The sequence below is a fragment of the Nycticebus coucang genome, chromosome 19, assembly GCF_027406575.1.
Source record: "Nycticebus coucang isolate mNycCou1 chromosome 19, mNycCou1.pri, whole genome shotgun sequence".
Lineage (NCBI taxonomy): Eukaryota > Metazoa > Chordata > Mammalia > Primates > Lorisidae > Nycticebus > Nycticebus coucang.
In genome coordinates this window covers 895,627-908,871 of record NC_069798.1, presented here as the reverse complement: position 1 = coordinate 908,871, position 13,245 = coordinate 895,627, and the positions used below count along the sequence as shown (strand labels likewise).

At 47.7% G+C, this 13,245-nt stretch overlaps 1 protein-coding gene and 1 pseudogene across 3 annotated transcripts in view; one reads left to right on the top strand and one right to left on the bottom strand.

Annotated features, from left to right (window-relative positions):
• Positions 1 to 3,806: 3,806 nt before the first annotated feature.
• LOC128571994 (protein C1orf43 homolog) lies at positions 3,807 to 4,798 on the bottom strand (annotated as a pseudogene).
• A 3,036-nt stretch (positions 4,799 to 7,834) lies between these two features.
• PTPN2 (protein tyrosine phosphatase non-receptor type 2) overlaps positions 7,835 to 13,245 on the top strand; it is a 97,926-nt gene continuing 92,515 nt past the window's right edge. For 2 of the 3 annotated variants that reach the window (XM_053571889.1, XM_053571888.1), the window contains exon 1: positions 7,877 to 8,065. In XM_053571889.1, the coding sequence (XP_053427864.1) occupies positions 7,997 to 8,065 (69 nt within the window). In that variant the 5' untranslated portion in view covers positions 7,877 to 7,996. Of the gene's footprint in view, positions 8,066 to 13,245 lie in introns of all 3 variants that reach the window. The other variant, XM_053571887.1, reaches the window with a different exon arrangement.

Below are 13,245 nucleotides of genomic sequence, written 5' to 3'. Positions count from 1 at the left end.
ACTCATAAAATGAGACTTAACTGTTTTATTAAACTAATCTGTTAAATGGAACTAGAAGACTGGCCAAAGAGCATAGAATTATATACATTAGTTATATTTGCTCTGAAGCCTTAAGACTCAACAAAGGTCACCTGTTGGCTACACTGGAAAAATCTGTGCAGTATTAAATGTTATCTACTGTGTCTATATAGATACCTCAGGAAAAATTAGGACCTGAATGAGAATTTCCCTGTAAATGGTGTAACTGTCACACTTCACATACTGTGCCTAATCCGTATACTCTGCTGAGTCTGCTGCCAACTGAAGCCAAGTGGCTCACTTGCCTAGACTTAAAAGATGCCTTTTTCAGTATAAGGCTGGCTCCGGGAAGCCAGAGGCTGTTTGCTTTCCAGTGGGAGAGACCAGACACGGGAACTGCTATCCAGTATACATGGACCAGGTTGCCACAGAAGTTCAAAAACTCACCCATGGGTGGCACCTGTGGCTCAGTGAGTAGGGCGCCAGCCCCATATACCGAGGGTGGCGTGTTCAAACCCAGCTCTGGCTGAACTGCAACCAAAAAATAGCCGGGTGTTGTGGCGGGCGCCTGTCGTCCCAGCTGCTTGGGAGGCTGAGGCAGGAGAATCGCTGAAGCCCAAGAGCTAGAGGTTGCTTTGAGTCCTGTGACATCATGGCACTCTACTGAAAGGGGTAAAGTGAGACTCTGTCTCTACAAAAAAAACAAAAACAAAAAACTCACCCACAATTTTTGGAGAAGTGCTGGCTCATGACCTCCAGAAATTCCCAGCTGAGGAATTAAAATGTGTGCTGCTCCAATATGTCCATGACCTTCTTTAAGGGCGCTCTACCCAGAAGGGCTGCACCCAAAGCACAGACTATCTTTTATGACATCTACAGGTATGTAGCTATAAAGTGCCCAAACAAAAGGCCCAGATTTGCCAGTGGAAAGCAGGATTATCAAGTATTTACTATCCAGAAGGGGAGAGGAATCAATCTAGGTATGGAATGGAGGCAGGTCATTAATCACCTCCCCACTCCCATGAGATGAAAGCAGGTTTTGGAATTGGTAGGTGCAGTCAGCTTTTGTTGTCTTTGGATCCCCAACTTTGCCATCTTGGCTAAGCCCTTGTATGAGGCAACTAAAGGAGAGAAAGGAGAGCCCTTAGAATGAGGAGGAGAACAGGAACATGCCTTCTCCCCAGCTAAAGATGAGGCTGATAAATGCACCTGCGTTGGGGCTACCAGACTTGGCCAAGCCCTTCACTCTGTAAATCTCAGAGAGAGGAAAGATGTCTGTAGGTGTGTTAACCCAGCTGGTTGGGTCCTGGCCAAGGCTTACTTCTCAAAACAGCTGGATAGAGTAGCAAAAGGATGGCCACCATGCTTCAGAGCTCTAGCTGCTACTGCTCTCCTTGTGCAAAAAGCTGATAAGTTGACTCTAGGGCAGGATCTCAGAGTGAAAATACCCCACTCTGTGGTCATGTTAATGGACACTAAGGGACTTTTTTGGCTCTCTAATGCAAGAACACTCTGAATCCAGCCATGTTCCTTCCAGTCAGTGGAAGAAAGACTGAGCATGACTGTATGGAAGTTATGGATAATGTGTATTCTAGCAGACCTGACTTGTGTGACCATCCTTGGACAAATGCAGACTGGGACTTCTATGTAGAGTGAAGCAGTTACATGACGGACCAAGGTGAGCAGCAGGCTGGGTATGCAGTGGTCACCTTAACAGAGACGTAGAGGCTAAGTCCCTACCCCAAGGAACATTGGCTCAGAAGGTTGAGTTAATTGCCTTGACTGGAGCCTTAGAACTAAGTCAAGGGAAAAGTGTGAGTATCTACACAGGCTCCCAGTATGCTTTTCTGACTCTCCAAGTACACAGGGCATTGTACAAAGAAAAGGGACTATTCGATTCTGGGGGAAAAGACATTAGTTATCAGCAGGAGATACTTCAGAGGCAGAGTACTTGCTGGAGGCAGTATAGAAACCCTGGAAGGTGGCCATGATGCACTGTTGTGGACATCAAGGAGATGCTTCCACCATCACTAAAGGGAACACTAGGGTCGGTACTGAGTCCAAAAGGTCTAAATCCAAACCCTACCAGCTGTTGCTAGTGGCTCCCCAAATCCTGTGGGTTCTGGAGCTCTCACCTATCTACTCTGGGGAAGAGAAGGAATGGTTGGCAATGGAGGGGAACCAAGAAATACAGAGAGAATGGATGAAGATACCAGGTAGACGAATAACAGTCCCCCAACTTCTATGAGCCACCTTGGTGACAGCTATACACAAGAGCACTCATCTGGGACAGAAGTCTTTGGTGAAGTTCCTGGGCCAGTACTTCTACATCTCCCATCTGGCAGCACTGGCCAAAACCGTCAGTCAACAGTGTGTCACCTGCAGCCAATTCAACACCCACCAAGGACTGATGGTTCCCCCAGGAATCCAGTTGTATGGAGCAACGCCCTTCGAGGACTTCCAGATAGACTTTACTGAAATGCCCAGGTCTAGAGGGAACAAGTACTTGCTAGTGATGATGGTCTGCACATACTTGGAATAAGTAAAAGCCTTCCCCACTGGGATAAAAAAGACTCCTGAAGTACTAAAAGTGTTGCCCAGATAAAGTGTTCGATGGTTTAGGTTGCTACTCTGGTTTAAATTTAACAATGGACTAGCCTTCATGACAGAACTAGCGCAAATAATAACTAAAGTTTTAAGTATCATCTGGAAACTATATGTAACTTATAGGCTTCAAAGCTTAGACAGGGTAAAGTGCATACATAAACAAGGCCATAAGAACAGGGATCAGTAAACTCTGCCAGGAAGCAAAGCTTAACTGGATACAAGCCTTGCCACTGGTGTTGTTCAGAGGCCTCTGTCAATCCTCTGCAATTTAGCAGGAACTCCTAAAAGAACTGGGAAAGACTGAACTAAATAGACAAAAACCCTAGAAAGAGTAGGAAGGAAAATCTCCACTGAGGTAATTAACCGTATTCTGTTTAGTCTTTTGTGTCTGTACATCCTTTCTTTCTGGAGCAGTGGTTCTCAACCTTCCTAACGCTGCAGTGTTTTTTCATTTTTTTTTCTTTTTTAATAGTTCATTTTATTAAATAATTTTTAAGTCAGACCATTGCATTGGTTTGGGGAAACAATTCCTTCCCATTGTCTCAAAGCCTGGCACCAGGTGCCTGAACATTCCCTTTTATGTACAACACAGCATGGGAATGAAAGTTGCAGGACAGAACCTTGCATGTTAGGAAAGCTGTGTTAATGTTTCAACACATCTTGGTTTAAGAGGAGCACCAGGGTTAAGTTGTTCCCATATACCACCCCCTTCCTCACCACATTTCCCTGACAGTTTCTGTCTGCCTTTTCCACCAATCAAACCTGAGATACCCTAACTTCCAAACAGTTTCTATTTAACCATGGATGAAGGGGTAGACAGAGAAAGCACCCCACTCCAACTTTCACCTATGGGATTAAATAGCCTGACACAGGGTATGTGAACTATGGCTAAAACCCAGTGAGGATTTTTAAGGAGGCTTAGACAGAAACATGGAGAGTAACATCTGAATTCAAATCCAGAAAAAAATGCTATAAAATCTTAGCCAGTGTTCCGAAAATGCCTGTATGGAGTTGGGAATGACTGTCTAGCCAGAAGGTCTAAGAACTCTGGATACAATGGGAGCCTCAGCTGATATAGGTTGGGTCTGCTGAGCCAGATGTCCTGAGGGCTCCCAGCAAGTAGCCTGTCTGGCACACTGCAGCTGTCTGTTTCAGTCTGCAGTGAGAGTCCTTCAGTTCCATCACAAAGTACTTTCCAAGGTGTTATAGTTATCCTTAAAGCTCTTCAATTCGAGGAAGTGTTTGGCACATTACTCTTCTGACTGGAGGGGAGGTATGTCACCTGGATGGTTGCTGCGGAGACTTCAGGGGATTGAGTTAGGTCTTTGGCTGCTGATTGGTGTTGTCGCTGAGAGTTTCCAATTTGTGCTTTGACCACAGTGGCCAGCTCACTCAGGCCCTCCTGATAGCGCAGGTATTCATTCTGACCAAAGACCCCTGTCCCATAGCGGGCTGTTTCATAGCCATCTAGCAGGGTATCAATAAGGGCTTTGCGCACACCCTTGAAGGGAGTACTACCCTGTTTCCCCAAAAATAAGACAGTGTCTTATTTTAAGGTGTGCTCCCAAAAATGCACTAGGTCTTATTTTCAGGGGACGTCTTATCTTTCCTGTAAGTAGGTCTTATTTTTGGAGGATGTCTTATTTTCAGTGAAACAGGGTAGTGTTTCATAGAGCTAGTAGGTAGGAGTGGAAATTCTTGCCCATTAAGGAATGAGGATGCCAGCCATCAGCACGAAACAGGATCCCGAAGGCACAAATGGCATCCAGAGCTTTCATCCTGTACAGATAGTTGTAGCAATTTTGATTTCCTTGGGTTTCCAGTTGCAGGAGCCTAGCATCATCATTTCTAAGGAATTGGGGTTCATACTTGATATCCTGAACCCTGGATAGTTGAATATCATTCTCCTCTTTCAAGTCCTTCATTCCAAATCCCCAGATTGAGGCTCTCAGGGATGCTTTCGGGGTAAAACTTGGGGCAAAGCAAGGTGGTCAATACGGGTGCAGGTCAGGGAAGCAGCAGCAGGGAGGCCTGGGGTCTGTGCCCCAGGATTCAGGGGGAGGGCTCTCACCAGGGCAGGGTCGGAGAGTTAAGTTCACAGCTACAGCAGGGTCCCATAGGCCATCACCAGCACGACATTCACCCTGGACAGCAAGTTACTGCCAGATGCCATGACCTCCCTCGGATTTACCCCGCTGCCCTGCCTCCTCAGCCTGGGCTCCACAGACAGCGCCTGGGATTCCAGGAGCTCCCAGGCCATTTCCTTAGGGGGTAAGACTAAGACAGATCCGGCCTGAAAACACGGCCCACAGGAGCTAATAAAGGAGCACTACGCCTTCCCGATTCCCATCAGCATGTGACCTAAACGGGTTCCGGCCTGTTTTTTTCATTATTAAAGAGGGGTCGCGACCCACAGGTTGAGAACTGATGCTCTGGATGATCAAGGGAACCAAGTCTAGGTCCAGGATCAGAACCTGGCCCTCCTCAAACCAAGGTAAAAAGAACTTGATACCTTCATCCTGACCATACACTCAACAGCAAAGTTGAAAGGAATACTCACCTGGAGTCATCACAGCTGGCTGAATAGAACTTCACTGCCTCTTGGAAAGTAAAGGTAACTTTTAGGATGGTCAATATGCCCTGCTCCAGCCACATACTGGGAGCTGGCTGGTCAATGCTTGGCTGAAACCTGAGGAAACTCGAGGGACTTGTCTTAATCAGACTTTGGACTTTGGGGAAAAGGGGTGAAGAATCTCACACAGGGAAAAGTAAAAACTTATATGTGTATTAGCCCACCACCATGGTACTATTAACACCTGAGTAGAGAACCCAAGAAGACTCACAGTCCCTGAAATGTCAGTGTTGAAAAGTAATTAATATTGGCACCTGCAGAAGCAAGCTGATATTGAGACCCCAATATCAATATATAAATATATTGGAGTCTCAAAGGGGGGAATAAGAGAGGATACCTGAGAAGGGTGAGGTCTAAGAGAACAGGTCTTCTCAAGACCACAAGGATACACCTGCAGGGTCCTCTCCATGGTGACTCAACTCTTGGGAATTTGTAAATTTAGGGTGGCGCCTGTGGCTCAAGGAGTAGGGCACAGGTCCCATATGCCGGAGGTGGTGGGTTCAAACCCAGCCCTGGCCAAAAACCACAAAAAAAAAAAAAAAAAAAAAGGAATTTGTAAACTTAACTTCCTGGAACTTGGAAATTTCCATGTTCTGTGAAATCCTGTAGTTGTAGGGGCTGGAATAGTCTCTTCCCTTTGATTCAAACTGGCCAATAAGAAGGGTACCTGTGGGTCAGAACTTTTTGACTATTGATAAAAAGGGAAAGACCAAGCCAGTTTGGGAGCCCGGCCATTTGGAATTCTTCTATGCCATAAGCTCCTGACCAGTAAATAAAGCCCTTCCTGTTATAAAAATGGTGTTTGGGTGCGCTTTCTCTCCGTTGGGCCTCGTCTTCCTGCAACAACAACAACCTCAAACTTGGGCTCAAGCAATCCTCTTGCCTCAGCTTCCCCAGTAGCTGGGACTATAGGCAAATGCCATAAAGCCTAGCTATTTTCTTAGAGACGGGGATCTCTCCCTCTGGCGCAAGCTGGCCGCCAACTCCAGATCTCAAGCAATTCAGTGCCCTGGGGTTACAGACTGTGAGCCACTGTACGGGTTGGGTTCTCACCTCTACAGGATGAAGGACACGTTTGTGATCCAAGTTATTTTAACATTCTCCAAGTAGATCTGTCCAAAAGAACTTTCTTGGATGATAAAAAAAAAAAAAATGTTCTACGTGTGTGCTGTGATCCGGCAGCCACTAGCTACAAATGTCTATTTAGCATTTGTTTGTTGTACTGTCCTTTATCGCCCTTGGTAGAGTGCTTGGGCATCACACAGCTCACAGCAACCTCCAACTCCTGGAATCAAGTGATTCTCTTGCCTCACCTCCCCAGTAGTTGGGACTATAGACGCCCGCCATAACGCCTGGCTAGTTTTTTGCTGCGATTTGGCAGTGGCTGGGGTCAGGTTTGAACCCACCACCCTCAGTATATGGGGCTGGCTCCCTACCCACTGAGCCACAGGCCGCACCCCCCTATTTAGCATTTCAAATGTGGCTAGTCTAAGTGGGAAACTGTTATCTTAATTTCATTTTATTAAAAATTAAATTAAATTTTATTTATTGAAATTTAAATGTCAATATGATACAGCACAACTAAACTTTTTCTAACTCTTCAAGTTTCTTATGACAACAGTATTGCATGATATGTTGACAAATTCATTAACAATGAACTTTTTTTTTTTTGAGACAGTCTCACTTTGCTCTTGGTAGAGCAACCTCAAACTCCTGGGCTCAAATGATCCTCTTGCCTGAGCCGCCTGAGTAGCTGGGACACCCAGCTAGTTTTTTCTAATTTTAGTACAGACTGCCTCTCACTCTATTTTTTTTTTTTTTTAGAGACAGAGTCTCACTTTGTCCCCCTTGGTAGAGTGCTGTAGCGTCCCAGCTCACAACAACCTCCAGCTCTTGGGCTTAGGCGATTCTCTGGCCTCAGTCTCCCAAGTAGCTGAGACGACAGGCGCCCACCACAATGCCCAGCTACTTTTAGAGATGGGAGTCTTGCTTTGGCTCAGGTTGGTCTTGAACCCGAGACTCAGTAGATCTACCCGTCTTGGCCTCCCAAGTGCAGGGATCACAGGCGAGAGCCACCGCGCCTGGTTATGAACTATCCTAATCTGACTTCCGCTACCAGTATGTTTGGTAAAAGATTTGCTTATTTTACATTCAGATAACACTAATTCTTAAATAGATGTATCCTCCCAAGTTCCAGGAAAGGTTGCCTTTCCTTTTGCTACAGCAGTTTATTTGGCACAATACCTGCAGGCGGGAAGGAGCTGACACTAGGGATGAGAAATTTGACAACGTCTTAAATAAAATCCAAATGCATTTTAAACAAGGAAGAAATGGGACCGTAAAAAGGACGGCGGGGTGCTGGCGGGCGACTGACTGCGGGTTAACTTAGCACCGCGTCCCTCACCTCCTCCCTCAGCCACTCCTCGCCATTGCCGGGGCGGGTCCTCGCCCACCCAGAGCCAGGCGTTAGTCCCTGGGTGGTCCCCTGGCCCCGCCCCCTCCCACCTGGTGCGCCCCGCCCCGCTGCCGTCAGGCCCGGCGCGCACTCCGGCGCCCAGTCGGCGCGCTGACGTCCGACGCTCCCAGGTACTTTCCCCACCGCCCGCAGGGTTCAGCGTGGGGCGGGGGCGGGGCGCAGAGCGCGCATGCGCCGAAGCGACAGTGCGCTCCCTGGATCGTGCGGGGCCTGAGCCTCTCGGCCGGCGCAGGCTCCGTTCGCGCCAGCTCACTCCCGTCGCCATGCCCACTGCCATCGAGCGGGAGTTCGAGGAGTTGGATGCTCAGTGTCGCTGGCAGCCCCTGTACTTGGTGAGTCGTCCGCCCGTTTGGCGGTGGCCGCCTTTCTTCTCTGAGACCCGGGCCCATGCCTACCGGTTCCCACCCGCTTCCCCAGCCTCTGGCTCCGGGCGGAAGTGGCGGCGCGGCACGCGTCAGGGGCGCGCCTGCGCCGACCGCTCTCTTGAGCCTTTGCGTGGGGGTGGAAGGCTTTGGATGAGGAGCCTTGTTGTTGGCGCAAGCGTAGACTTAATTCTGGAAGGCGGCGCCACAGCGGCCCCTTGTGGCTGGCGTTGCTGGGCCGGGCGCGCGCCGAGGCATGGGAATCTGTGTGGGCACTGGGGTCGGAGGCCGGGGGCGCTGGCTCCCACGGCCTGTGCGTGGGCCAGGTGTTCCTGGGAAGCGCGCGCTGTGGTCGGGGTCGGGGTCCGGGTCCGGGTCCGGGTCGGCCCGGGGTCGCGGAGCCTGCAGTTCCGCAGGTGAAGCCTCCGAGGGTTGGGTAGCTGGGGCACTGGCAGTGTCCCCGGGGTCTCGCGGTGGGGTTTCTCTGCGGCTTCGTGCGTGTTAGCTTGTGGTCTTCCACTCACAGTCTTCCCGGGACGAGAGGAGGCTGCGGTCGTATTAGTTAAGGGATAAAGCATTCTCAAATTTTCTTTACTCACAGATCTCTGCGTTCAAACGACTTTCAAATGTATAACCCGTGCAGGCACCGCTCAAATCAAAATAACTTTTCTGTCACCCTCGAAAGTGTCGTCGTGCTCCCTTCTCCCGGTTGGCCGCTGTGGTTCTGAAGCCCACCTCGTAGGATAATCTTGTCTGTTCAAGTCACAGTCGCGGAATCTATGCTGTGAACACTGTGACTAGCAACAACTAGAGGACCTTTTAATTCAAACAAAATTTTATCTCTTTAAAAATGATTTAATTGCTTATGTTTAATCATCGGCTTGTTACTTGAAAGATTGATTTTGTTGGTTGGTGAGTTAAATGCTACTTCTGATGTTTAGTTTCTGTAAAAGAAAAAAAGTGGGCGGCACCTGTGGCTCAGTGGGTAGGGTGCCGGCCCCATATACTGAGGGTGGCAGGTTCAAACCCATCCCCGGCCAAACTGCAACAACAATAAAAAAATAGCTGGGCGTTGTGGGCACCTGTAGTCCCAGCTACTCGGGAGGCTGAGGCAAGAGAATCGCCTAAGCCCAAGAGCTGCTGGAGGTTGCTGTGAGCTGTAACGCCACAGCACCTACCCAGAGCAACAAAGTGAGACTCTGTCTCTAAAAAAAAGAAAAAGAAAAAAAGAGCTTTCCTGTTAATCTGGATAATCTGGGTTTTTCCCCCATACGATTTAATTAGATGACAGTAAAAAATACTTTCTATTTATATGTTTGAAATGTAATGGTTTCTAGATCAGGTTAGCAGGGAGTATTATAAATACCCTGATTGACACGGAAATGCAGTATGTTAGGGTAGAGCACTAACTTTTAAGGAATGCTTATAAGGACATTTCAGTTATAGACAGTCTGAAATGCAAAGTCTAGTAGGAATCTTTATGTGAGAGCCTGCCAGCTGCATGTTCTCCAGTTACTTTCACTGTAGCAGAGGCTACTGTCTTCTGAGGAAGGCATAAGGGATATATAATCCAGGTACAGGTTTGAGAAGAGAAAAGTGGATGCTACAACTTAATTCAGCCTCATATTTTGGTTTTCTTCTTCTTTTTGTTTTTGTTTTTTTTTTGTGCGTGTGTGTGTGTGTGTGTGTGAGATCTTTGAGAATTCAGTTAAAATTGTGGTATGTCTTGCCAGAGAAATATATGTACTTGGCAACCATTGCACATTCCCCATCCACTTTTAGGGAGTGCAGAGTTAAGGAAACTCTTCTATGGACTCTTATTGATGAATCCTGTAGTTTACTTGATTGGTCTACATCACATTATTATTTGTTTTTTTATTTTTTAAATATTTTTAAGATAGAGCCTCAGGCAGTTGCTCTGAGAGTGCTGTGGCGTCACAACTCATAGCAACCTCAAACTCTTGGGCTTAACCCATTCTCTTGCCTCAGCCTCCCAAGGATCTTGGGACTACAGGTACCTGCCACAATGTCCAGCAATTTTTTTGTTGTTGTTGCAGTTGTCGTTGTTGTAGCTGTTCTGGGCTAGGCTCAAACCTGCCAGCCTCGGTGTATGTGGCTGGCGCCCTACCCACTGAGCTATGGGCACTCAACTATTTTTATTTATTTTTTTGTAGAGACAGAGTCTCACTCTGTCGCCCTTTGTAGAGTGCCGTGGCATCACACAGCTCACAGCAAGCTCCAACACCTGGGCTTAGGCAATTCTCTTGCCTCAGCCTCCCGAGTAGCTGGGACTACAGGTGCCTGTCACAACACACCCAGCTATTTTTTTGTTGCAGTTTGGCCGGGGCTGGGTTTGAACCTGCCACCCTCAGTATATGGGGCTGGCACTCTACCCACTGAGCCATGGGCGCAGCCCTTTTATTTTTTTATTTTAATTTTTTTAGAGACAGAGTCTCTGTTACCCTTGGAGAGTGCTGTGGCATCACAGCTCACAGCAACCTACAGCTCTTCGGCTTAGGTGATTCTCTTGCCTCAGCCTCCCAAGTAGATGAGACTATAGCGCCCACCACAATGCCTGGCTATTTTTTTGTTGCAGTTTGGCTGGAGCTGGGTTCGACCTCACCACCCTCTGTATATGGGGCCTGCGCCCTACTCTCTGAGCCACAGGTGCCACCCCTATTTTTATTTTTGAGGCAGTGTTTTACTCTATTTTTTTTTTTTTTTTTGTGGTTTTTTGGCCGGGGCTGGGTTTGAACCCGCCACCTCCAGCATATGGGACCGGCACCCTACTCCTTGAGCCACAGGCACCGCCCTACTCTATTTCTTTTGGTAGAGTGCTATGGTGTCATAGCTCACAGCAACCTTAAGCTTTTGGACTCAAGCAATCTTCCTGCCTCAGCTTCCTGAATAGCTGGGACTATAAGAACCCGCCATAATTTCCAGCTAGTTTTTCTATTTTTAGTAGAGATGGGGGTGTCACTCTTGCTCAGGCTGGTCTTGAACGCCTGAGCTCAAGCGATCCTCCTACTTTGGCCACCCAGAGTGCTGGGATTATAGGTGTAAGGCCGCTGCGCCCAGCCACTCATATTAGTTTCTAATGGAAAAGCAAGAGCATTAGTTTGGTCAGTAGAAACTGTCATGCCTATGGGTGTTACAGTAAAAGTAGGTCACAAACCAAGAAAATTAGTAATGGAAAGCAATTCAGGAAGAGTTTGGACTAAGTGTTTTCCTGTGTTCTTTGAAGTACCATTCAGCCATTCTACAAAAATATATACTGACCCCAGTGGCTCTGGCTTTTGCTCTGGGCCTTGAAGATTCTGCAGAGAATGCCATTGACAAAGTTCCTGGGGGTTTGGGTTTCATTTATTTATTTTTTTGAGACAGAGTCTCACTTTGTTGCCCTTAGTAGAGTGCCGTGGTGTCACAGCTTACAGCAGCCTCCAGCTCTTGGGCTAGGGTGATTCTCTTGCCTTAGCCTCCCAAGTTGCTGGGACTACAGGCGCCCGCCACAATGCCCGGCTATTTTTTGGTTGTAGTTGTCATTGTTGTTTGGCAGGCTGTATTTGAACCTGCCAGCTCCAGTGTATGTGGCTGGTGCCCTAGCCACTGAGCTACAGGCACTGGGCCGGTTTACTTATTTATTTTGAGACAGCGTCTTGCTGTGTCTCCCTGGATGGAGTGCATTGGTGTGGTCCTAGCTCACTGCAACTTCAAACTCCTGGCTCAAGTGATCTTCTTGCCTCAGCTGGGCAAGTGGGTGGGGCTGTAGGCACATGCCACAATGCTGGTTAATCTTTCTATTTTTAGTGGAGATGGGGTCTAGCTCTTGCTCAGACTGGTCTCAAACTCCTGAGCTTGAGGGATCCTCCTGCCACAGTCTCCCCGAGTGGGAGCAGCAGGTTCTTGCTCTTGAGGTGCTCCCATTCTGGGACGTGGATTCCTGGGGCTTCATTGCAATTCCATATTTTCTTTATTTTGGGGGGGGGGTGGACAGGGTCTCACTTGGTCACCTTTGATGAGTGCCATGACATCTTAACTCACAGCAACCTCAAACTCTTGGGTTCACGTGATTCTCTTTCCTCAGCCTCTCAAGTAGCTGGGACTACAGGCGCCTGACATGATGCCTGGCATTTTTTTTTTTTTCAGAGATGGCTCTGGCTCAGAATGGTCTCAAACCTGTGAGCTCAGGCAGTCTACCCACCTGTGCCTCCAAAGTTCTGGAATTACAGGCGTGAACTAACATGCCTGTCCTTCCATTTTTTTTTTTTAGAGACAGAGTCTCACTTTGTCGTCCTTCATATAGTGTCTTGGCGTCACAGCTCACAGCAATCTCCAGCTTTTGGGCTTAGGCTCCAAGAGAGCAATTTCAGTGGACTACAGAAGACACGTCCAGAGTTGAGAAGAGGGGGGAAGAAGTGCAAACTACCAAATGTAGCCTGTTCTTTTAAGAAACCCAACTTGAAGGAGTGGGGAGACATAGCTAAAATGAGCTCTTTCCACCATGTTCTGTTCCTGGAAGTGTGTGTCCATTCTCCCCTCAGGGCCTTTATAAATGTAATTCCCTTTACATTGGAACTTTCCCCCCCTCCTCTTTACCTTCTTGCTTAACTACCTTCTCTTTTTTTTTGAGACAGAGCCTCAAGCTGTTGCCCTGGGTATGGTGCCATGGCCTCATAGCTCAGAGCAACCTCCAATTCCAGGGCTTAAGGGATTCTTTTGCCTCAGCCTCCCAAGTAGCTGGGACTACAGGTGTCTGCCACAATGCCGGGCTATTTTTTGGTTATAATTGTCATTGTTGCTTAGCAGGCCCAGGCCGGGCTTGAACCCGCACCCTCTGTGTATTTGGCCGGCGCCCTAGTCAATGAGCTATGGGTGCTGAGCCTCACACCTAATTAATTCTTGCAGGAAAAAAATAATTGAATATTTTGGGTCTGAAACTCTCTGGCTTCTTTCTTCTTTTACCTACTTTGAACATTTGGTTTTATAACATGACTTTGATAATAGGAAGTTCCTTGGGAATGAATTCTTGGGTTGGTTTATCTTCCTCATTACCTCATCAAAGCCTGATGAAGGCAGTGCTAGCACTTTGCACAGTACCAGCATTTAATGAGCACTTGACAGATGTTTGTTATGTGAATGACTTCTTAGGA